This window comes from Vicugna pacos, chromosome 12 (assembly GCF_048564905.1).
Source record: "Vicugna pacos chromosome 12, VicPac4, whole genome shotgun sequence".
Lineage (NCBI taxonomy): Eukaryota > Metazoa > Chordata > Mammalia > Artiodactyla > Camelidae > Vicugna > Vicugna pacos.
In genome coordinates this window covers 61,158,407-61,182,230 of record NC_132998.1, presented here as the reverse complement: position 1 = coordinate 61,182,230, position 23,824 = coordinate 61,158,407, and the positions used below count along the sequence as shown (strand labels likewise).

Genomic DNA, 23,824 nt, shown 5'->3' with positions numbered 1-23,824 from the left:
TGATTTTGGAAGCTCCAGACCCAGAAGAGCCAGGGAGGAGGTTTCTTGTAGTTAGAAGGAGAGGGTGCACCCTGCCATAGGGTCTGGAGAACTCTGGGAGCCTCCTTCCTTCTCTCAGCAGGGCTCTGAGCCCCTCAGGCTGGCCGGCCTGCCAGCTGTCAGCAGCGGGAACGAGGGCCAGGCTGGGAGGACTATGGAGAGAAGCACTTGTGCTCCAGCGGTAGCCCGTCCCCACCCCGGGGCTCTTCCTGTTCAGGACAGACTGCGTTGAGGCGCAAGGAGAGGATGTGGAAATCTTGTTCTCTTAAACGCTTTAAGTGTGTTTAACAGCCACAGTATTGCAAGTGTTTTGCTAAAACAATCTGTCTGCTCAAACAGTATATCCTCCCATTGGACAGGGAGCTGATTTGTCCCTTCAGACCCTAGCCCTGTGATCCTGTAGCTGGGAGCACTCAGGACCACGGGGGCCGCCGAGCTAGGGTCCCCTGAAAGCTCTCTCTCTCCCCGTAGTGACCTTAGTGTCCCGAGCAACCCCGCACGGTCAGCGCAGTCACTGTCCAGCTACAACCCCTTCGAGGACGAGGACGACACGGGGAGCACCGTCAGTGAGAAGGAGGACATTAAGGCCAAAAAGTTGGTGAACAAACGTTTCCCTCTGGTTCCCACCTCGCTCGCTGTCTCTCCTCTCTCTCTGTCCAGGGTCTTGTCTCCTCAGCACTCAAAGCAATGCATGAGGCCTGCAGGAGGTGGCCCAGCTGCCGGCTGGTGGACAGTCTCTGGCTTCTCGATTTCTCAGGGAGGGGGGCACCAGTTAACCATCTGTGTTGCTTTTTCTCTGCCCTCCATTAACCCTCGTCAAGGTCCCGGCACCCAGCACAGGAAGACAGGCGTGCCAGGTGCCCTGCCAGAGCCCAGGCCTGCCTCTGCGGGGCGCCGGTGCGGGCCCTGCAGGGAGCCTGACTGCGCAGTGCTGCTGAGGGGGCCGTGCTCCTGCCGAAGGAGTCCCCAGCCCAGCACCAGGGATCCCGTGGCCTTCCCCGGCAGGGACAAGGCTCCAGGCAGGGCCTCAGGCCTCTGCCAGCCCCGTCTGTACTCAGGTTCCCCGGGTCGACCTTCTCTTTCAGTGTGAGCAGCTATGAGAAGTCGCAGAGCTACCCCACGGACTGGTCAGACGACGAGTCTAACAACCCGTTCTCCTCCACGGACGCCAATGGGGACTCAAATCCGTTTGACGAGGATGCCGCCTCCGGGACAGAAGTGCGGGTCCGGGCCCTCTATGACTACGAAGGCCAGGAGCATGACGAGCTGAGCTTCAAGGCTGGTAGGTGCCCACCCCCGCCCCCGCTGGCCTGAGGGGCGGGCGCTCCAGCCTGCTGTGGGAGGTTGCTTTACTTAAGTCCAGTAAAGTTCCTGCTAGTTTCATTTGTGCGACCCCATTTCAAAAATAGCAGATGCTCAACATGAAAGCTTAGAAGACAGTGAGGTGCCTGGGTGCCTTTGCTCAAGATGCTACCCCAGCAGGGCTGAGACCTGCGCACAGTGAGGCACTGGGGCAGGAGAAGCTCCCCCACACCTCCCCCTGGAAGCAGCTGGCCCTACAGGGCCCCAGAGGCCCTCCACTGGCAGAGGAGCTGAGACCCCAGAATAGCGCCCAGTGTGCACCTGGGCCCACAGAGCCTCATCTCAGGGCAGTGGCTTTCAGTCTCTTCCTGCAGCCACACTATGTGCACACCTACCACTGACACACCTTTGTTGCCAGGAGCTGAAGCCCTGGTTTTATGGAACAGTGTGGCTCCTGGTTACGTGAGCTCTGCCTGTGGAGATTTTCTAGCCTGTCTTTTTTTTTTTTTAAATGCTGGTTGCAATTCACCAAAATGGGTTGCACTCCTTTATCTGAAAAGCACTATCTTAGAACCTAACTAGAAAGGCTTGATAGGCCTGACACCACGCGGGCCCAAAGGGCACCAGGCTCCTTCCTTCTGCCCCTGCCTCCTCCCCAAAGCCACTCCAGATCCAGCGTCCGCTCCTCCAGGGCAGGGTGGGTGCCGGGCCCTAACTCAACCAGCACAGGCTGACGGGCGCCCTCCACTCTCCATCTCTGGGGCAGACCCCCACACCCGACCCCACTCTGGACCCCGGTGGGGGGCTGTGTCCAAAGGCGCCCCTCTCTCTGTGCTCAGCAGGCGCTCAGCCCCAGGGTGGGCCATCAGGTGCCTCTTTGGTTGTAGGAAGTGTCTGTGTGTCTTCACTTTTGTCGAGTTTTCTAATACCTTTGCTTAGGGTTGTTTCCCCCCAACTTGTTGGTTGATTGATTTTAATTTCTGATTCTTTCTAAATCTTATCTATTGGATTTGCTAGCAACTTTATGGGCTTAAAATGTTTCCTTCTGCTTCCAGTGAATTGTCAAAAGCAAACTGAAATGAATGTTACTAATCACCCGTTTTCATTTTTACAACTTGAAAGCTTTCCTATTAGTTTTGTCTGTTTCCTGTGTTATTTTCCTTTTTCCTGACGTGACGTCAGTTCCCGGCCCACGCTGCTTTCTGCCATCTTCAGCTGCTCTGGCTGCTTTCCACTCCTCTGGGCCCTGGGAGCCTACGGAGCCTTCACTCGGTGCACTTCTCACTGTGGAAGTGGAAGCACCATAGAACTGGTACCTCACTGTGCGCTGGGAGCCTGCCGTGCGAGGGCCGGATGAGAGAATGCCAGCTGTCAGAGCATGCAGGGGCGCCCGGGGGCGGGAGGAGAGGAGGGTTAGCACTCATGACGCTCGCCCTGCAGCCCCCGCACTCGCTCCCAGCGTTGCCTAGTCAGACCTGCACGACCACCAGCGCTGACCGACGTGGGCCCAGGGCCAGTGCGGTGGCTCAGCGGCTCTGGGAGTAACGGCAGCTCACGTTTACTGAGGTCTCACGACGTGCCGGGCACCCTCCCAAGGTCCTTACACATTTTAACACTCAGCCCTCACAGTACCCCCAGTCCACAGACGAGGAAATCAGGCCCCAGAGCTGAGGCCTCTGCCAGGTGTCTTGGCCTGGGATTTGAACCCAGCAGCCCTGGGAGCACTGGCAGCCCCAGGTATTGGCCCTGCAGGCATCTCACCAGCACTGCTGCTACACAGTCAGGGAGATGCTGCTGAACAAGGCACAGCTGCCTGAGAAAAAAATGCAACTAAGCCTGAAAAGTGGGCCAAAATGCCAACAAGAATTACAAAGCTGCAAATGGAACAGTAAAGGCGAAACCTCAGCTGGCCTGTCTTCCGCTGGTTCCCACAGCCACCTTTGTTGGGGGGGTCACCAGCCAAAGCACCAGGTGGCTCCTCATCCCTGGCTCTGGGCCGCGCTGTCCGCCCTACGCAGGGAAATGCCAGACCTGGACCTTCGCCCACCTTGGCCCCGATCACACGTTTGGTCCTTGTCCCTGGTCTGTCCCCTTGAGGGACCGGGGGTCCATCTGTCTCTCATCTCTGCATCTCCTCTGTCACCCAGGGCCTGGCCTGAAGTAGAGATTCCTTCATGCTTGAACAAACAAACGATAGATGAGCCACACTAACACACAGAGCCATGGGGAGATTCCAGAACCGCATTGGAAGGGGTTGATTTCTTTAACTCGGAGGACAAATGCCGTGAGCTGGGTGCTGGGGATAGAATGATGGGTCCCTGCCCCTCGTGCAGTCATTAAATGGAGGCACCGAGTCCATGGCAACAAGTGCGGGAGGAGCTACGAGAAGATCAGGCGGGCGGGGCCCGGGGGACAGCAGTACCGGGCCATGAGGGAGGTGGCAGGGACCCTGTGAAAGGATTCCTCTGACCTGGCCTGGGACGGTCAAGAAGGCAAAAGTCCTGCAGCATTTAATTCTGCAGTTTCTGTGGGAACCCTCATGGCAGCTGAGAGCAGCTTCCTTTAGGTCACTGTGTGAGATGGGGTCTTTAGATCTCTCAGAGGCCCCCGGGGCTAAATGTGCAACTTCAGATGCAACTTCGTAGAGAAAGAACCAGGCCCTCAGCCCACATTTAGCCCAGGAAAATGCCTGGACACCCCCCCCCCAATTTGGAGGCCCTCTGTGGGCCCAGGGTGGGGGCCAAAACACGAGGGTGACTCTCTGACCCTGTGGTCACCAGACTGCTCCTTTTTTGTCTTGGCAGGGGACGAGCTGACCAAGATAGAGGACGAGGATGAGCAGGGCTGGTGCAAGGGACGCTTGGACAACGGACAGGTTGGCCTGTACCCAGCGAATTACGTCGAGGCGATCCAGTGACAGGCCAGTGGGCTGGCTGGCGGAGGGATGGAGGTGGAGGTCCTAGGAGCTCTGTTAGCCATTGGCCCCAGCAGCGGCGCCTCCAGCTGGTCATGGGCATCCACTCCTTTTCCTGCAAAAGATGATGGTTCCGTTGCTCTTGGCTTCGTGGTGTCTCTTGAAGGCAGACAAGCTGGTCATTTCACCTGGGACTTGGCACCCTTTCCACAGTGCAGATGGACAACTCTGAGCACAGGAAGATGCCATACAACAGAAGTCACCGGGCCCTCCCCTGCCCCGCTCCCCCGCCACGCTCCCTGTGTGTCGGCTTATCACGGATCTGTATAGTCTTGACCTTGTCTTTCCTCCTCTCCTCCAAGTCAATGGTGGGTCACGCTGATTCTTGCTCCACTGATTACTTTTCTCTGACACATCCCATCACCTGCAACTTAAATGAACAAAACTTACACGCCATTTTTTGAGTGCAGACTTTGAGGTTTTTAATTTAAAGGCTGTGTACAGTTATACTTTTTTATATACCTGTTCTTCCATTCATTTATACTTAAATTATGGCACAGATTGATGTACACCAGTCTTGAGGAAATATCTCCGTTTCCATGTTGTGCTGTTAATCACCCATGCCGCTGCCTGGGGCAGGCTGTGAGAGCCAGTAGCTCATTTAGACAGATAATGTTTGAGGCAAGAGATTGCAGAAGGAAGCTAGAACACATGGTTGGCTTTTTATTGTGAATACTCTCCGCATTTGGGGCGTCCAAGTGTAAGCCTCGGAAATAACCTTATGCAGTACTCTCTAAAGTCGCTGTATTTAAAAGCTATTTTCACTCTATTTGTGCTTAAAACTTTATTCTTGCAAATTAACAATTTTATCAGTGATTTGAAAGGTTAAAAAATAAGACTAGCTTTTCAAGCGAATGCATCTGTAGTTAAGATGCTTTATATTAGACTGTCATGTCTTGGTATATATCTGTATATATTATTTGATATTCAGAGAATCTAAAGAGCTTGTCTACTGTTTAACGGCTTTTGACAGTGGGTTTAATTTGTAAACTGCTTGAAGACTGAGGCATTTGGGCGCAGGCCTGGCTGATTAGCTGGGACCTTCCGGGCTCGGGCCCTGGGCCTCTCTGTAGTGGAGCCTGCTGTAGGAAGTCTGTCCCCACTGGCCAGCTGTGGGTCCAACTTCTAACCAGCCTTAGTCCTTTCCGTAGCAGAACACTGTACAAACCCCCGTGTCTTTCCAGCAGTTGCAGATTTTAGTCATCTGTATTCCTCATGAGCAAACAAAAGCTCGGCCTCACCCCATAGCACAAGTCTCTTCTGGGCGTCCTTCGTCATGGGGGAGCACATGTGCTGGGGCCAGGAAGCTACACTGTAACCATGGGGCAGGGGAGGGAGGGAAACCTTTATTTTGTGTAACTCAGACATTGGAGAAATGGCTGCCGCCATCACAAGCTATGCATTTTACTCAATGTTTCCAGTGAGCTGGATGTCTTGCTTGGAGAGTGGATGTGTGTCTATGTTTGTCATGAGAACTTACCAGCAGAAATCCTCATTCCTTTGCTACAGATTTACCAAAAATTGTCAAGTCTTTTCAGTTTAGGAGTTTCTTTAAATGTATAGTATTTTAGGGAAAAAAATCAATAAACAATTGATCTCGTGAGTGTGAGTCTGTGCCCTGCACGTGCCTCACACTCACATTGGCTGGGGGGCGTGTCCACCAGCATTTATGTACCAGCTCTGGAACCGGGCAAGACCCTAGGCAGAAGACCACTGCCCAAGGGGCCATGTCCCCTTCCCACTGCCTCTCCCAAGCGAGAGGTTGGGGATTTGAGGCACCTGTACCCCTCAGAGTTCTTCTCTCCCCCAAACCTGCCGCCGTGTGGCCTGGGCTCCCCCACTGTGGGCAGCAGGCTGGCGCTGCCTCCTCCCACCCCAAGGCCTGAACAGCAGGACCAGACCAGAGACCACTCATCCTCCAGCTTCTGTGAACACATTTCCTGAGCACCTGCTGTGTACCGGGCCCTCTTTATCTACACTGTCTGCGAAGAACATGCGCACCTCCAAACATGCTCTGGGTGGGCTGAGTCTCCCTGTTTTCATTTTACAGAGAAGGAAACAGGCTCCAAGAGCCAGACCATCCAAGGAGTCCCAGCTGGTATGTGGCACCAAGGAAAATCCCCGAAGAGCCCTCCGCCCTCACTGGGGCAACCTGGGTTGAAAGGAGGCTGGGACAACGTGAGAGATTGAGGGCTGCCATGGCTGAACTCAAGCACCTCGTCTGGCCACCAGGCCTTCAGAGGGGTGCCAGGAAGAGCGAGGGGGTTACCTTGCCCAGCTCCTTAAGGACCAAGGGTGAAACTGTCATCTGCCAGCTGATCTGATGGTGATGGGGCCCCTGCTCTCTGCTTCTGAGGAGGACTGGAGCCCACTGCAGGTGCCTGCTGCCCAGGGCAGACACCAGCTTCTGCCTTGCCAGCCCCACGCTGCCTCAGAGAGAGGAACAGGGCAGAAAGGAGGGGTCAGAGCAGGCTCCCAGTGCCTGAGGCCTGAGCTTGGCCTGCTGGGCCGGCCAGTCCTGGGTACTTGGTAAGCTCATGTACTGTGATGCCAGCCTGTGGGGGAGGCTAGAGTTGCCCTACTTTGCAGAAGAGGACACAAGGTCTGGAAACTCAAGGTCAATGACTTGCCCAAGGTCCTGTGACAGTACCGTGATTCAACCCCACGTCTGCAGGATTCTTGAGGGGCCCAATCCCTTTCTCACTCCCTCCACTGGTGGATAAAGAGCAAGGGGGTTGCGCAGGAGGAAACCTCAAGTTGGGAGGAAACCACCTCTGCTCGGCTAGGCCCCTTCCTCAGCTTCCTGTTATCTCCAGAGCGCCGACAAGGAATCCCAACGGGCTGTCACTGCCCACCTGCCCTCGCCTGTCTGGGCCCTCAGGGCCAGCTTGGAAACCTTAACTCACTCCTGCCTCATTTTTTCCAGGCAAGAGTGATGCCTGCCTCCCCAGTTGGAGGGTTAGAGTAAGGCGTGAAAGGCCACAGGTGCTCAGGAGATGAGAACTTTTGCTGTAATTATGCGTGATGCCTCCTCCTGGTCCCCAGCCAGGACCCTCTAGCATCCTTGGCTGCCCCTCCCATACCCTCCAGGCTGGGCCACTAAGTTCTCTTTGCCTCTCTGTCCTTCCCCTTCCCCACAGCCACTGCCCGGGCCAAGCTGCCCCTTCTCCCCCTGGACCTCTGCTGCATTCTCACCACCCTCAGGAGTTCCTGGGTCCTTAACAGCAGGGGGGTGGGCGGGGGTATTTCATCCTCTCCAAGCCCCCTGGTAATGCCCAGAGGGCAAGCAAGCTCTAGCCTAGTGACCCGGGCAGGGATCTGATGCTGCCGCAGCACGAGCTAAGACACTGGGTCTTCTGAAGTCCCTGCAGATGGAGGACAGGGTCAGCCTCTGTGTCCAGGCTTTGCCGCAGGGCCCTTAACTACCTCCCCCTGCCTGGCCTGGCCTCTTGGCAGCCTGTGTTTCTGGGCTGTGCCAAGGCCTTGTTTACTAGGGACAGGCTTCGAGGGGACCACTTACAATCCATCAGGATAGTGATGTGGGAGGTTGAGAAGGGCCTCCTCCTTGCTCATGGGGAAACAGGCCAAGTGAGGGGAAGGAGTGATGTGCCTGTGGTCACGGAGCAAGTGGTTGGGGGAGGTGACCCCAAGTAGCCCCCCACCGACAGGGAGCTGACTGGCTCCCTCCCACTTTTCTGTTCCTGGGTTGTTATTCATTCACCAAGCATTACTTGAGCACCTACTGTATGCAAGACTCGGTGGTGCCAGGACAAAGATGAAGGAGGGCCCACACTGCTTTCAGGGAACTCCAGAGCTCAGGGAGGGATGAGTCACTGATACCGGGTGGGAGCAGCGGGCAGGATGATCCCGAGAGTGTGCATGGCGGGTTCTGGAGGCCAGCCTACAAGTCTCAGGGTATTAGGACAAACAGGGCCTCCCAACCCGGCCCCAAGGCCCTAAGGGTGGAGTACTATGGGGTCTTTGAGCTGCTTCCCCCACCTCCAGTGGGCCGCGTCCCCACTGGGCAGGAGGTCTGGGGGTCCTTTACTCCTGTGGGACGTGAGGCCCAAGCAGTGCCTGGGCCTCTGAGCTGGGTGTCTGGAAGCGGGACACCTTGCTGCGCCGGCACCCTGCCCTGTCGGTGCCCTGGAAGCTTCCTCTCCTCCCCTCAACCCTTCTCACAGCCCCAGCTCTCCCCAGGGTGGCAGCTGCCTGCTCTGTGCCCCTCCCCAGCCCCTTCCCCAGACACCTGCGGGAGGTGCGTGCCCCTCTCCCCTTAGACGGGTGGGCAGTGACCTCCATGGCCTCTGTAGAGGAAGAAGGCCCAGGCCACAGTGCCCCGGTGGACAGACCTGAGGTCCCCTGGTGGAGAGGCCTGGGGCTGGAACAGAGGCCACTCCACTGTCCCAGGAGGACAGACCCAAGGTGAGATGAGAGGCTTATCCCCCACCAAGCAGGGCCACTGCCGAGCACATGCTCAGGGGAACCAGGCTGACCCTGGCACTGCTGGGGGACAGGCAGCTTCTCAGCCTTCTATTTCCAATCAGCCTTGGGCTAAGCATGTATCAGCTACATGTCAGGCCCTGTGCTGAGAACCCTTCCCTGTAAAGGATGATATAAACCTCCTCACAATGTATGACCACCATCTTACAGGTGAGGAAGCAAACCAGAGAGACTGAGTGACTTGCATTAGGCCACAAAGCAAGTCAGGGGCAGAGCTGGGGTTTGAACTCCAGTGCCCACCTCCCAAAAGCAAGTGCTGTTGTCTAAACCGCTGGTTCGCAAACACCTGGAGAGCGTGTTTCAATCGAACTTGCTGGGCCACATTCCAGTTTCTCAGTCACCAGGTTAGGGACCAAGGCCCAGAGTTTGCATATCTAACAATTCCCCAGGTGATGCTGGCTCAGGACCACACTTCGAGCAAGTCAGTGCTGTAATTCTGTGTGCTCCTTGATTTGTTCATATGACCAGCAGACACTCCTAACCCAGCTCTGGGGCACAGAAGCTGAGCCCTGGGGACCCAGAGACAGAGCAACCACAGTCTGGCCCAAGGAGGTGGGGACAGTATGAACAAAGACAGCCCTGGGAGTGAGGGACACTGACCAATGTGACATCTCATCCTTGGCTATTCCTATGATTCCTATGTGAGGGGCAGGGAGGGTTAGGTGGCAGCCAGGTAGCAGAGGGTAAGGTGTCCCACCAGGGTCAGATGGGCACCTTGTATCCTCAGGCAAGCCCCTTCACATCTCTGACCCTCAGTTTCCTCATCTGGAAAATGGTTCCTATCTTCTCTTTTTCATAATCATATGGGATATATGATAAAACACACAGATATGGGGCATTTTGTTGTGAAAATAGTCTCAACCTGAATCCCACCCCAACTCAGGCTGATAATAACCAAAGTATGTATATGTATGACTGAAACATGCTGTACACCAGAAATGGACACAACATTGTAAACTGACTGTACATCAATTTAAAGAAAAAAGAAATAAAAACCTAAGGACAACAACAATAAAAAAATCAAAGTATGCAGACCCCAGATGGACACTGGATCCTCAAACAGTCACTGAGCACGAACACTTCATCCAACCCATGTATCCATCCATATGAAACTGTATATAAGGAGGCTGGTTTTCCACACCAAAATCTGACGCAAAGTATTTTTTTCCTCCTCTGAAACTTATCGACAGTCTTACAAAGGCATAAAAACAGAGCCAGTGGTTAAGAGCACGGGCCGTGAAGTCTTATTCCCTGCACGCAGACTTGGCTCTTGGGATCTCTTAGCTGTTGTTGCCTTGAGTGAAATACTTCATTTCTCTAAGCCTTGGTTTGCTCACCTATAAAATGGGAATAATAGTAGTACATTTGTATTCCACTCCATGGCAGACCCTGTTCTAAAGGTTTTAACATTTATTAACTCATTGAATCCTCACAGCAGTCCCATGAACTAGGTAAATATTATTCCTATTTTTATAGGTGAAGAACTTGAAGCACAGAGAGGTTAGTAACTTGCCTGAGGTGCAACAGCTACCACACAGCCCAGCTAGATTCAGACATGGGCAGTGCAGTTCAGTCCCTGCCCACTAGGCTGTGCTGTTGGACTATGAGGGCGCCCGCCTCAAGAGGGACGTGCCTGCCCCAGGTGTGCTCATTAAATGCACCGCTGTATACACCATACTATATACAGAAAACTCTGAAGACTCCACACAAAAACTACTGGAACTGATAAATGAATTCAGCAAGGTAGCAAGATACAAGGTTAACATACAGAAATCTGTTGCATCTCTTTACACTAACAATGAAATATCAGAAAGGGAAAGCAAAAAAAATCGCTTTTAAAATTTCATGGAAGGTAGGGAGGGTACAGCTCAAGTGGTAGAGCACACGCTTAGCATGCATGAGGCCCTGGTACTGGATTCAATCCCCAGTACCTCCTCTAAAAATAAATAAATAAAACTAATTACCTCCCCCCCAAAAAATAATAAAAAATAAAAATAAATTGCATAAAAAATTACTTAGGAATAAACCTGACCAAGGAGATAAAAGCCTTACATCCTGAGAACCATTGATTAAAGAAACTGAAGATGATTCCAAAAAATGGAAAGACATCCCACATTCTTGGATTGGAAGAATTAATATTGTTTAAATGGCCATACCACCCAAAGCAATCTACAGATTTAATCCTATCAAATTACCCAGGATATTTTTCACAGAACTAGAACAAATAATCCTACAATTTATATGGAATCACAAAAGACCCAGAATTTCCAAAGCAGTGCTGAGGAAAAAGAACAAAGCTGGAGGCATAACCCTCCCAGACTTCAGACAATACTACAGAGCTACAGTAATCAAAACAGCATGGTATTTGCACAAAAACTGACATATGGATCAATGGAACACAACAGAGAGTCCAGAAATAAACCCACACACCTACAGTCAATTAATCTTCAACAAAGGAGGCAAGAATATACAATCAAGAAAAGAGAGTCTCTTCAGCAAGTGGTGTTGGGAAAACTGGACAGCCGCATACAAATCAATGAAGTTAGACTACTCTCTTACTCTGTACACAAAAATAAATTCGAAATGGCTTAAAGACTTAAACACAAGACAAGATGCTATAAACCTCCTAGAGGAAAACATAGCTGAAACATTTGCTGACATAAATCTTGGCAATGTTCTCCTAGGGCAGTCTATCAAGACAATAGAAATAAAAGCAAAAATAAAAAATGGGACCTAAGTAAACTTACGAGCTTCTGTACAGCAAAGGAAACCATAAACAAAGCAAGAAGACAACCTATGGACTGGGAGAAAATATTTGCAAACCATGCAGCTTCATCTGCAACAATGAGGGCTTAATTTCTAGGATATACAGCTCATACTACTTAATAACAAAAACAAACAAACCAATCAAAAAATGGGCAAAAGACCTAAATATGCATTTCTCCAAAGAAGACATACAGATGGCCAACAGGCACATGAAAAGATGCCCAACATCGTTAATTATGAGAGAAATGCAAATCAAAACTACAGTGAGGTATCACCTCACACCAGTCAGAATGGCCATCATTAAAATGTCCACAAATAATAAATACCAGAGAGGGTGCGGAGAAAAGAGAACCCTCCTACACTGTTGGTGGGAACGTAATTTGGTGCAGCCATTATGGAAAACAGTATGGAGGTTCCTAAAAAACGAAAAATAGACTTGCCCTATGATCCAGCAATCCCACTCCTGGGCATATATATTTTTGAAAAAAACTCTAATTCAAAAAGATACATGCACCCCAATGTTCACAGCAGCGCTATTTATAATAGCCAACACATGGAAACAACTTAAATGTCCATTGACAGATAAATGGATAAAGATGTTGTGTATATATATACAATGGAATGCTATTCAGCCATAAAAAATGAGATAATGCCATTTGCAGCAATGTGCATAGACCTAGAGATAATCATACTGAGTCAAGTAAGTTGGACAGAGAAAGACAGAAATTATACGACATCAGTGGAATCTAAAAAATGATACAAATGAACTTAATTACAAAACAGAAATAGACTCAGGGACATAGAAAACAAACTTGCAGTTACCAAAGGGGAAAGGTGGGGGAGGGATCAATTAGGAGTCTGGGATTAGTACCTACAAACTATATATAAAACTATCTATAAAATAGATAAACAACAAAGTCCTACTGCATAGCACAGAGAACTACATTCAGTATCCTTTAATAAACTATAATGAAAAAGAATATGGAAAAGGATGTATATATGTATAACTGAATCACTTTGCTGTACATCAGAAACTAACATAACATTGTAAGTCAACTATACTTCAATGAAAAAATTAAATTAAATTAAATTTTAAAAGATACCTACCAGGATGGGAGTTACCCCATTAGGAAGCCGCCAGATATGAAAGGCCTCCCCCGTGCCCCAGAGCGCAGCATCACAGCACACTCCCTACCCCGCTGTCACTGCTGGAGCGTCCGCCTGCCCCACTGAGCAGCAAGCTCCCTGGTGCAGGGACTGGGCCTTGATCTACTCTCTTGCCTAAGTGCCTGCAGAGCTAAACTGAAGAGAAAAAATGAAATCAATTCCGGACCATCCAATAAAACTCAGGTCATACTACATTAGACCTCCTCAAATCCTCTATGGAAAGGGCTAGGAAATGAATGAAGGAAGAAAGAAGAGATGAACAAATGAACCACCTAAATAGCATCACTCTCTGAGGAAAGGATAACTAACACCAGCTATCAGTGGGCTAAAGTCTAGTGTATACGTGCAGCGTGGCAGCCCATGGACTGGCCGCAAAAACCCAGGTGCCTGGCCAAGAGGTCTGGGGGGAAAAAACAAAACAAAACAGCATTTGGTCACCAAGGCGAAACCACGTGCAGCTCATTGCCCACTTCAAGGCCAAGACAGCCAGGCTGCTCCCGCCCCTCTATATTATTTTCAAATAACAATGTTAATGACTTTTCCTTAATTGTAAGAGGAACAAAGGTTCAGATGAAAGCTTGCAAACTGAGCAAAAGTGTTCCGAAAAACATTAAAGTCATCCACGGTAACAGTGCTGACATTCTGGTGTGTTTTTTCTAGCCCTTTTTCTGTACAGGCACAAATGCACATGTTTTGTTATCCTCATCATTTGTGTGTGTTTTACAAAATGGGGATAATAATCTAAACACAGTTTGGTGCCTTCTTTCATGCTTTTAATATCTGACCACGAGCATTTTCTCATGTCCCTAAATGTGCTTCCACTAAAAAAATGTTTAATGGCTGCACGATATTCCACATGGTGTCTCATATTGCTAAGCATTTCTTTTTTCCCATTTGCTTTTCATTTTAAGGTATAACTTACATACAGTAAAATGCACTGTTTAGTTCATACTTTGACAAATGCATATAGCCATGTAACCCTCACCACAATCAAGATACACAACTGTCCCATCACCCCCACCAAGCTTCCCCCTGCTCCTCTGCAGTCAACCCCTCCTTTTATTTCCAGCCCCTGGAAACCACTGATCTGTTTTCTGTTTCCATAGTTCTGCCTTTTCTGGGATGTCATATGGATGCACTCATACAGTGTGTAGCCTTTTGAGATTGTTCTGTCTTTCACGTCACATAATTCATCTGAGACTCATCCATGTGACTTCACGTATCAGTGGGTAGTTCCCACTGAATGAACTGACCATGGTTTGTCAGTCCAGTTGAAGGATATTTGGGTTGTTTCCAGTTTTTGATTATTACGAATAAATGTGTTATAAACACTCAAGTACAGGTTTTTGTGTAAACATAAGTTTTCATTTCACTTTCCAATTTTTTTAATAATATTGTAATACTGTAAATATTACAGTAAAGAGGATATTCCCAATCTTTTTATCCCATTACAGGAGGTAATGGTATCAGCTTAAATTTCTATTTTTAAAAGGAAAACCAACCAATAACATAATTATTTAAACATTTTACCTTTTAAAATGGGGCATTTGTGAACTTCCAAGAGTGTGAAACCAAGCAGGACCCTACAGGGCCCTCCTGGGTACAAAAGCCCCTCTGTGTCCCTCATTTCTTGTTTGTGGAAAGAAGCTTTAGTCTCCCGGGCCTTCCCTGAGTTCCAAAACGCAGGCTCAAGCAGCGACTAACTAGGTATGTAAGGGAATGAAGAAACAAAGGAAAAGCGGTCAAGAAACAATAGTTTAGTGCTAAAGAGCCCTAGTCCCTCCTCATAACAACTGTCACGACAATCTGACGCATACCTTCGAGTTGTTCTGCAGAAACCAAGACCCCCACCCATGGAGGATGTTGACTACATGCTAACCACAAGCACACAGACTCCAGACTGGGTGGAACCAAAAGGTTCCTGAAACATCGCCCTATTACCTCACCACCAACCTATCAAAAGAAAGACCACGAGCTAAAACTCTCACCCCAAGTGTTTCCTTTAAAACCCCTGCTCTGAAAGCCATTGAGTTCTGGTCTTTTGAGCACAAGCTGCTTTCTCCTTGCTTAGTGTTTGCAATAAAGGCTGTACCATCTACCCTTCCCCACAACCTGGTGCAGTAAAGTGGCTCTGCTGCGCAGTGAGCAAGCCGACCCAAGTTCGGTCAGGTGCACTCCCTGAGCATATAGGAGTTGGTGGAGATCAGATAAGGCTGTTCATGACTCCAAGAGCTCATTTTCCGATGTATCTGACCTATACAGAAATGGTGTGTCTAAGAGATAGCATACACTTTGTAAAGAAAAAAAAATATTACCTGCTATTCCAGTTCTACAAGGATCAAGCCATCAGCCACTGTGGTCACCCACCGACAGCGCTTCTGAAGGGAATTCAGGATGCAGAACAACAGGAAGCATTTGTGCATTGGATACTGGCCGCTAGACAGTTAAAATATACAACCAAGGAAAATTGTCTATGGCCCCAGATTCCTGCATCTTCTCTTATATAGAAAAGCAATAAAATGATTAACTTAAGAAGTCTGTTCTTTGTGATTAGCAGCGATCTTTTAATGTTCAACTATACGTTTTTTCCCTGCAACCCCCCGACCCCCCACTCTATTGTATATATCCTGGCTCCTCCCTTACCTCTTTGGAACAGTACCTCAGAAATAGGAGATGCTATCTCCTGGGTTATAGACCTCAGAGTCCTCAGTAAAACACTGAATAAACTCAACTCAGTTCTTATGCTGTGGTGTTTTGTTTTTTTTTTTTAAGTTGGCAATTTGTTTTCTCTTCAGCACTAACTAAAGTCCACTGGGGCAAGGACAAGATCTGTGTTTATTCTCACTTTGTGATTCAGCATGTGACTGTACAGGCATGTCTAGTTTTTCCTAGAGTGGCATCTGGCTTTCAGCAAGCTCCTATTCAACTGAATGAACCAAATAAATAAACTAAATGCTGTTTCACTTGGTCACAGCCACACCAGGATGTCTTTATAAAAGATAAATGGTAGGGATAGTACGCAGAAGGTAATGTAGACCTGCCTATTGGCTGGGCCCTTCTTTCAAAGCCCTCCTGTGTTCTATTATTCTAAGATCTGAAGTAGTAAATTTTTGCCTATCCTCTTTAGAGGACAAGAGGATTTCCTATCCTCTCCTGGATTTGGTATTACTGGATTTTGCTCTTACTCGTCCCTGGGCAGCAATGGATCTTTGCCTGTACCCTGAGGGAGAGTGAATTTGTGGCTTTTCCTTTCTAGGAGAGAAGGGAAGTGGGTGTGGTTTTGTGCCTGTCCCTCAAGAGTTGGGTGCCTGCCCACCAAGCGGTTTCTCTCTAGTCTGTCCCCATTCTTCTTGTGAAGAAAGATTTCTGATGGAGATTTACAGAAAAGAGCTTGTGAATGAACGTAAACTCTCTTTGTATCCGAGGCCCCTAACTATTACAAACTGATATGCTAGCCCACGCTTGGCCTCTAAGAATTCATTAAAATTTTAACTGATTTCCTCGTGCCGACTTGTACGGCAGCTACCTCTTTCCCCAGTGCTTTGCCAAAAGTGAAAGAGTTCTTGTGTTCCACCTGTCTTTGCAGAGGCTTGTCTCTCTTTGGAATTTAGTTTACGTGGTTGCTTTGCTGATGGGCTCCAGAGAAGTTGATCTTAAAGGTTACCCAGCCTATTCTCATTATTATGTTGGGAGTGACATCCTTTGCAGCTTTCTACATTCTAAGCCCATTCCACACATCTTTACTGAATGCAAACTATGTGCCAGGTCTTGTTCAAGGTGCTGGGTATAGGGACGTAGACACAATAGATCTGTTCTGAAAAACATTTATATTCAATTGAAGGGAGGCAGATATATATATGGTATTACATATTATGGTATTAGGTGGTAGTAAGTTCTATGAAGAACACTTAAGCAGATGACAGAAAAGACAATGATGGGCGTACAAATGTCATTTTTTTCTCACCTTATGTCCCTGTTAGTGTAGTTACTGTCTACATTTTATTACACTTTTTTCCTTCTCAGGGATCTCCATACAGGAGACCAGAGTAGACAATACCCTAAATCTCATATGTAACTTGGTACGAAGGTTTCTGCTCCAAGTAATAAATGGGTCCATCATTCCCATTCCCATCAGAAAGATTAGGACTGTGGCTCATTACCGTGCCAGGTATTCTGTGCAGGGTCAAACCAGTACCTACTAGCACAAAGTACAGGGATATACATTTGACTCAGTGTAAGGAAGCATTTTCAAAGAGCTGTCTGCCAAAGTAACTTACTGTTCTGTAAGGTAATAAATTTCCCTTCCCTGGAAAAGTTCCAACCCCGGGCTTATAGCAGTCTGCACTCCCTGCAAGCTTCCAACTCCCCTGAGGGCACCTAACCTGACAGGTCGAGTGAACATTCCTCGCCTCTAAAAGCAGAAAGACTACTGCCAGAGCCTTTGCCAGGACTTCACTGGGAAGCTGCTGGGTGCTGATTCCTCCTCTCTTACCCCCGTGTACAAAGGAGCAAACCAAGCTTTAAACAAGTGACCTGACCGAGGTCACAGAGCAGGGAAGGAGCTGGCAGGGCTGCGCGTGGAGCCAAGGTACCGCGTTTGACTCCAAAACCTGTTATCCTGCCCCTGAACGGCCGAACCCCAGGTGACATTCACCTAGTGGCTCCCAAAGAGGCACCACCGTTTAAACCCTTGTAGCCAGCAACGTTACCCCAGGGTGTGAAAGGTCGGCTCCTTTTCTGGTTCATATTCCTCAGTTCTGACTGAGCGCCTTTCGCCTCAGGGGACCTGCCATCTCTCACTGACCTACATAAACGGAAACTTTAAGAAAACCAGTTTTCGGTGTGGGAAGCTTCTCACCCAGGGCTCAGCCTTAGTTTTGGGGTGGGGGGAAGACGAGTAGCGAAACTCCAGCGTCTGTATTCGAGTCCTCGGGCGTCGGGAAACGGCGGGGACGCTCCTGCCCCAAAGTTTGCTCCTTTGCCACTTGCAGGGACGGGTTCTGCCGCCCTCACAGGGAGGAGGTGAGAGGACCTCGGCCAAGGAGGCAGTCTGTCAGCCGAAGTGGTGGCCCACCAGCCGAAGTAGCGCTGCTTCTCGCAGCTGCGCGCATATACCCGAACCTCACCGAGACCAGCTTCGCCACGCAGGGCCGTGAAAGAACGGCGGAGGCCTGACGAAGTCGCACGAGACTCCTGCGCACGCGCGTGCCGCGTCGGAGGACGGGCCTCGAGTGGGTGGAGCCAGCGGCGTCCCTAGGCGAGAGCCCTAGGGGAGAGTGGCGCGTGCGTTCTGGTCGTAGGCGGAGTGTGGGCGGGGCCATAGGGAGGCGTGGTTCATCGTCACGCGCAGCCCTGCCCCTCGGCCGTCGTCTACCTCCCGGAGGCGGCAACCGCTCCTGCTCCGTATTTCCCGGTTGTCAGGGCCGGCTGCTCCCTGCTTGTTTGGTGACCATGGGGGACCCCAGCAAGCAGGACATCCTGACCATCTTCAAGCGCCTCCGCTCCGTGCCCACCAATAAGGTAACGGCCGCCAGACGCGTTCAGGCTTGCTTGGCATCCCTGCCGGACCCCGCGGACGGCCCCTGCGGCGCCAGTGGCCGCGGCCGCGGGAGGAGGAGCCGGCCCGGCCTGTGACACGTCGCACTGTGCGGCCGCAGCGACTGGGCCTCGCCTGGGTCCAGACTGTGCGCCGCCCGCCAGCCTCAGCAAGGGAGGGGGCGGTTAAGGGGGAGCACACCGGGGTCCCGGGCAGGGCGGGCGCCTGGGGGTCCTGGGGGCGGGAGGCTAGAGCATCTGGGGGCCCAGGGGTCAGACACTTGTGACTTCCTGACACTGGGCCAGGGAGCTTACAGGAGTCGGAGCCGGCTTTTGGGGATGGCGGAGTAGACACTGAATTCCTGAGAGAGCCAGAGGCGAGCTCGGGGGCCCGAGAGAGGACTGCGGAGCGTACACCGAGGCTGGGAGCGAACACCGCAGGCCACCTGTGACCCAGCCAGGAAGCATGCACCGGGTCAGAAACTCCAGCTAGCAGCACTGGGCGCTTAGAAAGCTCGCCTTGCCCCCTCTGCACCCTTGAGCTCTCCTCTGAAGCGCTTCAGGGCGACTGCTGGGACGTGGTTGGTTCCCTGTATCTTTTCATGGCAGCCTCAGTCTCCCTGTCTTATAAAGCTGCTAAGTGGTCGCTGCAGTGGCTTCCAGCTCTTTTCTCTTGCTAAGAAAGCCCACCACAGACCTTCCCCTTCCTACTCTTTGGGTCTCTTTGGAGATTGGGGTTTTCTTTTTTTTTTTTTTTCCTATCTCCAGAGGCTGTTCCCCCCCCCCCCCATGAGTCTAACAACTTTTTGCTACTGGCTGGAAGTGTTGTGATGATGCATCGGGCTAAAGTGACACCCTCCGCTGAGGATCACAGGTTGGAGTGAAACCTGGACAGTGCAAAGAGCTGTTGTGTCAGCGTGGACTCTCCCCTCTCCTGTGACAGGAGTCCTGTCCGGTCCCCACTGTCACCTCCAAAGTGACAGCTGTTAACCAGCATGGTCATGAGCCATGACGTAATAGCATAGAAAGTTGCTGAGTTTTAGAAAGTTTAGGTGTCTTTGTTTAAAATCTAGGTGGAGAGGAGCCCATATTTGTTACAGCCTAAGAGAAGTGAGGAAGGAAATGGTTTATTGGAGGTGATAGCTGGTGAATGTAGGAAAGTCAGGAGGAGAAGTGTTCCAGGAATTCTCCAGTGCCAGTTTCTTTACTATTTTCTTGATTTTCAAATTTAGATTGATCTGCTTATAAAGAGCGGTTGCTGTAGACTAGACTAGATTACGATCTGCAGTTAGCAGTGTAGAAACTATATTTTTGTCTCCTTTATCTCAGAAACACAACATATTTTCTCTTTGACTGAATTCATCAAAGAGAAGGTTCCCTTTTAAATACGATTTCACTGTCTTTATACCAAGAATACTTTAGAGGGACATGTTTGGGCTTGCTTGTGAATTGCTGTCCAGACCCTTTGACTACCTGTGTCACCTTGGGCAGGTTACTTATACCTTATTTTCCTCATCTGAAAATGGGGCATAAGCTGGATCTAATTCAGAGGGTTATTATGAGGATTATATAAGAAAATCCAAGTAAAGCACTTAGAGAAGTACCTGTATATGTCGGTCCTCAATACATGCCAGCTCTTTTTTTGTTTTTATTATTTTAATTATGAGCAACCCTTACAGGGTTGTTATAAAGATTCATTTGGCCAACAACAGTGCCCAACATGGAGCAAACACTCCAACAGATTGATAGTCCAAAACTGTGTTTCACCACTGTAAGAACTGATATACTGCTTAGAAAACCACATCTCAACTTTGGTTTAGGATTGCATTTCAACACAAAGTGCAGTCCCTGCTCTAGCAGGAGAACATAGGCAGTATCTGTAAGAGCCACGCTTGTGTTTCTAACTGCCTTCTGATCTCAGATTCCACAGGTCCCAATCTCAGCTCGTGAGCTCTTCCACCCCTACAAGCTGCCCCAACTCCTGTATTTGCATTTAGTACCTGCTTTGTGCCAGGCTTGGTGCTCAGCTCAGGCGAACAAAGTAGTTGGGGCCCCGGCTCTCACGGAGCTACTTTCTGCAGTTCTTCATCTTGGTGGGTCAGGAGGACGCTGAGGCCACTTGTTAGAAACCCTGCTGCTGTCTTTTCATACATAGCCAGCCTTGTGACCACCTGGAGAGTGATTCCCGGACTTGCCTGCTCTGGGCTGTGTACTCCCTGTCTCTGGGTCCCCTCCCCGCATGGGGCCGTTTCCTGCTCAGGTTTTTGCCACTTACTGCCCTTCTAGACTCTGTTCTTGAGATCCCAAATGCTGCTTGGACACTGTCTAGAAAACTGTTTGCATCCTGGCCTTGCTTACTAAGATTCAACTGGTTGTCTTGCTCACCAGGACTGCTAGGCTGTGGGCTCCTTGTGGGCCGACTCCTCCCAGGCCACCTTTGTCCATCTGCTTCGTGTGAGCCAGGTGCATGCTGACAGTGACAGCTGGTAGCTGAGTAAGTGCAGGCTTACAGTGGCCTCTTGCAGAGGGACAGCACCTTTGGCAGAGTCATCCACTGTTTGGCATCCCATGGGAGGGGATTCCTTTGCTTATGGCTCTTACCACGGGCCATCTTCATTTCTGGGTCCTTTTCTTCCAGTGGCCTGGTGGCCGGGGGGTAGGGACTCATCAAATGTCGTGGATTCCGAGCCACCATCCACTTCTTAATACCTCAGCATCTGCCAGTGTCTGGTGTACAGCAGGCAGTCAGTAAACACTGAAGTGAATGGCTGGTGCCTTTCATGTCAATTGTCACCCTGCCACCACTATTCCCACTTACCTAATGTGAGCCTGGCACAGTGAGGGGCCTTGAAATACGAATATTTCACTCTTGTATTGCCCTCAAAAGGCCAGAAGCCAAATCTTTCTTGATGATTATAGTTGGGACAACCTTCACATAGGTGGCTCTTCCTGTAAATTGTATCCAAAAGATGGGTGCTTTTAAAAAATCTCCTATTCATGGAATTTTTACTACTCTGTTGTTCTGACTTTAAGTAATTACAAATATGAATTCCATGACAAGCACTGTGTATTTTAAAGTAATTTTATGTCCTGTTATCAGATAAAGACTGTTTGCCTTCAGTCAGTCTTGAGGGACTTGGTGATAATTTTCAAGCTCGTAAGAAGTTTTGTAAGTTTTTCATTTAATTAACTTATAGTTCCTGGATGCTTAGTATGAGTAAGTCACTATTTTTCAGGCTCTGTGGGAGATTAAAAAAATATACATCCAGTGTCTGTGCTGATACGTGAGGAAGGCAAGGTGAAGGGAAACGTCCTGACCCTGCAGGAGCTCCAAGCCTCCTCAGTGCAGGACAGGGCATACTCCTTGGTTACGAGCTGTGCGTCTGAGTTATAAAAGTGACCTGGACAGAGTGGAGGAGGCATGAAGGACACAGCATTTCATAGAGGGGCAGCTCTCTGTATTAGTGTCTATTGCTATGTATCCAATTACCTGGAACTCAGCATCTTCAAAGAAAAAACATTATCTCACAAAGGTTCTGAGGGTCAGGAATCTGGGGGTGGCTCAGCTGGCTAAAAAGTGTCCCCCCTCCCCTGAAAACAATGAAAAACATCTCTATTTTTAACTGTTGTTCTGACTCTGATTAATAGTAACTATTAATTTCCATGACAAGCGTTGTATATTTCAAATACTTTTATGCTCCTGTTATCAGATGAAGAATGTTGGCTTCATCAGTGTTGAGGAAGGGAGGCTCAGGGTCTTTCATGAGGCTGCAGTCGCCCGAAGGCTGAGGTTTCCACTCCAAGCTCACTCACGTGGTAGTCAGCCAGGCTCTGCTCCTCACTGGCTGTTGGACTAAAGGCCTCGGTTCCTCACTGCTTGAGCCTCTCCACTGGGCTACGTGTCCTCAAGATGTGGCAGCTGGTGTCCCCCAGGGCCAGTGATCCAGGGGAGGGAGAGCAAGAGAGAGAAAGGAGACCCCAGCATCTTTTGTGACCTAATCCTGGAAGTGACATACTGGCACTTCCATATCACTGGTCACAGGCCCACCTGGGAAAAGTGAGGGTGGGGATTATGTGAGGGCTTGAGTACCAGGAGGGCAGGATCCCAGGGGGCATCTCGGAGTCTGGCTACCACGCCCTCCTTCTCTGGCCTAGGGGAGGAGGACATGCACGAACGCCTGCCGTTTGGTAGAAAGCCACCATCCAGGGGCTGAGCAGGGGACATTCCTGTCTCGGGTTCATGTACGTGACTGGTAGGAAGCCTGTTGATGCCTCACGTACGAGTAATATTTGAGATGATAAGCACACCCAAGTTCTCTTCACTACGCATGCTGCATAGTGTTATAACAGATATGCAGTAATATAGAACTTATTATATAATTCATGCATTATATTAATAGTCTACTGCTATGTAATTCTATATAATATAGTAATAAAATAAATTGAAATTTGAGGTTTTGGGAAAAAAACTAGGTGAGGTGTTTTCTAATAACCAGTTTAACCTGTAATGATGAAGCAGCTTTCAAGCCAAACCTGTACTGCCCAGAGGATAGTTCATTTGGCTAATCAGAATTAATTAATAACTGAATTTAAAAATTTTCTTTCAGGTGTGTTTCGACTGCGGTGCCAAAAATCCCAGCTGGGCAAGCATAACCTACGGAGTGTTCCTCTGCATCGACTGCTCGGGGTCGCACCGGTCACTCGGTGTTCACTTGAGTTTTATCCGGTGAGTCTTCCATCACTAGGGGTGTGGGAGTGATTCCACTGTTTCATGGGTCTCTCTCCCCTTTTCCTTTATGTTTGCTTTGGCGTCCAGTGAAATGAGAGGTTGATTATGAGTAATGGAGATTTCAGTCTTACATAATGAAGTAACCTGGGAAAACGATCTATTTTCTATTCAGTTGCCGTTCCGTAGAGCTCTGTGTGAGAGACCTGAGGCAGTGCTGTCAAAGGCACAGTCAGAATAGAGGGTTTGACACAGTATTTCCTTTTCCTTTATTGTCTTCTAATGATCAGAGGCACAGGGGAGCCTTGCTCTGAGGCCTCCTGGTAGAAGGGGAGTCAGGAGCAGTGGGTCCAGCCTACCCTCCCCCAGGCGGAGGGTTAACACGGGGTGGGGGCGGGGGCCCCTTGTTAACAGCAGGGGTTTGCCTCCAGCATAATCCTACTGCTCTGGCTCCCAAGGACACTAATAGCACAGCCTGGGGGAATGGTTTGTGCATGAATTTTAGCGGCAGTTTCAAATGTTTACAGTATGAAAGTCTTATTTTCTTAATCTGAAGACTTGGCTGCCTGGCACCTTTCTGTGAAGTCCCTCTCTCTGCTCTGACCCTCTGTCAAAGGCCTCGGTGGGGCTTTTGTGGGCCCCAGAGAAAGGCGCCCCTCTGGACACAGCCCCACAGTCCAGTGGGAGGCCAGAAGTGCCCTAGTGTGAAGTACAATAAACTGAAATAATACACGGATCCCTGGCCAGGCTCTGGGCTTAGAAACTGAGTGAGGCCTGTGCCTGAACAGCTGTGGCCTCTGCAGGGTGCCCCC

The 23,824-nt window shown here is 49.7% G+C and overlaps 2 protein-coding genes and 1 long non-coding RNA gene across 3 annotated transcripts in view; 2 read left to right on the top strand and 1 right to left on the bottom strand.

The window, feature by feature from the left end:
* Positions 1–5,918, top strand: part of PACSIN2 (protein kinase C and casein kinase substrate in neurons 2) — a 121,620-nt gene extending 115,702 nt beyond the window's left edge. Inside the window, exons 9-11 of the mRNA XM_072973633.1 lie at positions 511–633; positions 1,125–1,321; positions 4,146–5,918. Of these exons, the coding sequence (XP_072829734.1) occupies positions 511–633; positions 1,125–1,321; positions 4,146–4,258 (433 nt within the window). The 3' untranslated portion in view covers positions 4,259–5,918. The remainder of the gene's footprint in view (positions 1–510; positions 634–1,124; positions 1,322–4,145) is intronic.
* Positions 5,919–9,776: 3,858 nt separating this feature from the next.
* On the bottom strand, positions 9,777–17,897 carry LOC140700301 (uncharacterized). The gene is made up of 5 exons (XR_012078692.1): positions 17,610–17,897; positions 15,067–15,187; positions 14,282–14,454; positions 12,692–12,886; positions 9,777–10,155 (listed from the first exon to the last, which is right to left on the bottom strand). It is a non-coding gene; the product is annotated as an uncharacterized lncRNA (long non-coding RNA).
* A 191-nt stretch (positions 17,898–18,088) lies between these two features.
* Positions 18,089–23,824, top strand: part of ARFGAP3 (ARF GTPase activating protein 3) — a 45,492-nt gene continuing 39,756 nt past the window's right edge. The window contains exons 1-2 of the mRNA XM_015241679.3: positions 18,089–18,271; positions 22,894–23,012. Of these exons, the coding sequence (XP_015097165.2) occupies positions 18,203–18,271; positions 22,894–23,012 (188 nt within the window). The 5' untranslated portion in view covers positions 18,089–18,202. The remainder of the gene's footprint in view (positions 18,272–22,893; positions 23,013–23,824) is intronic.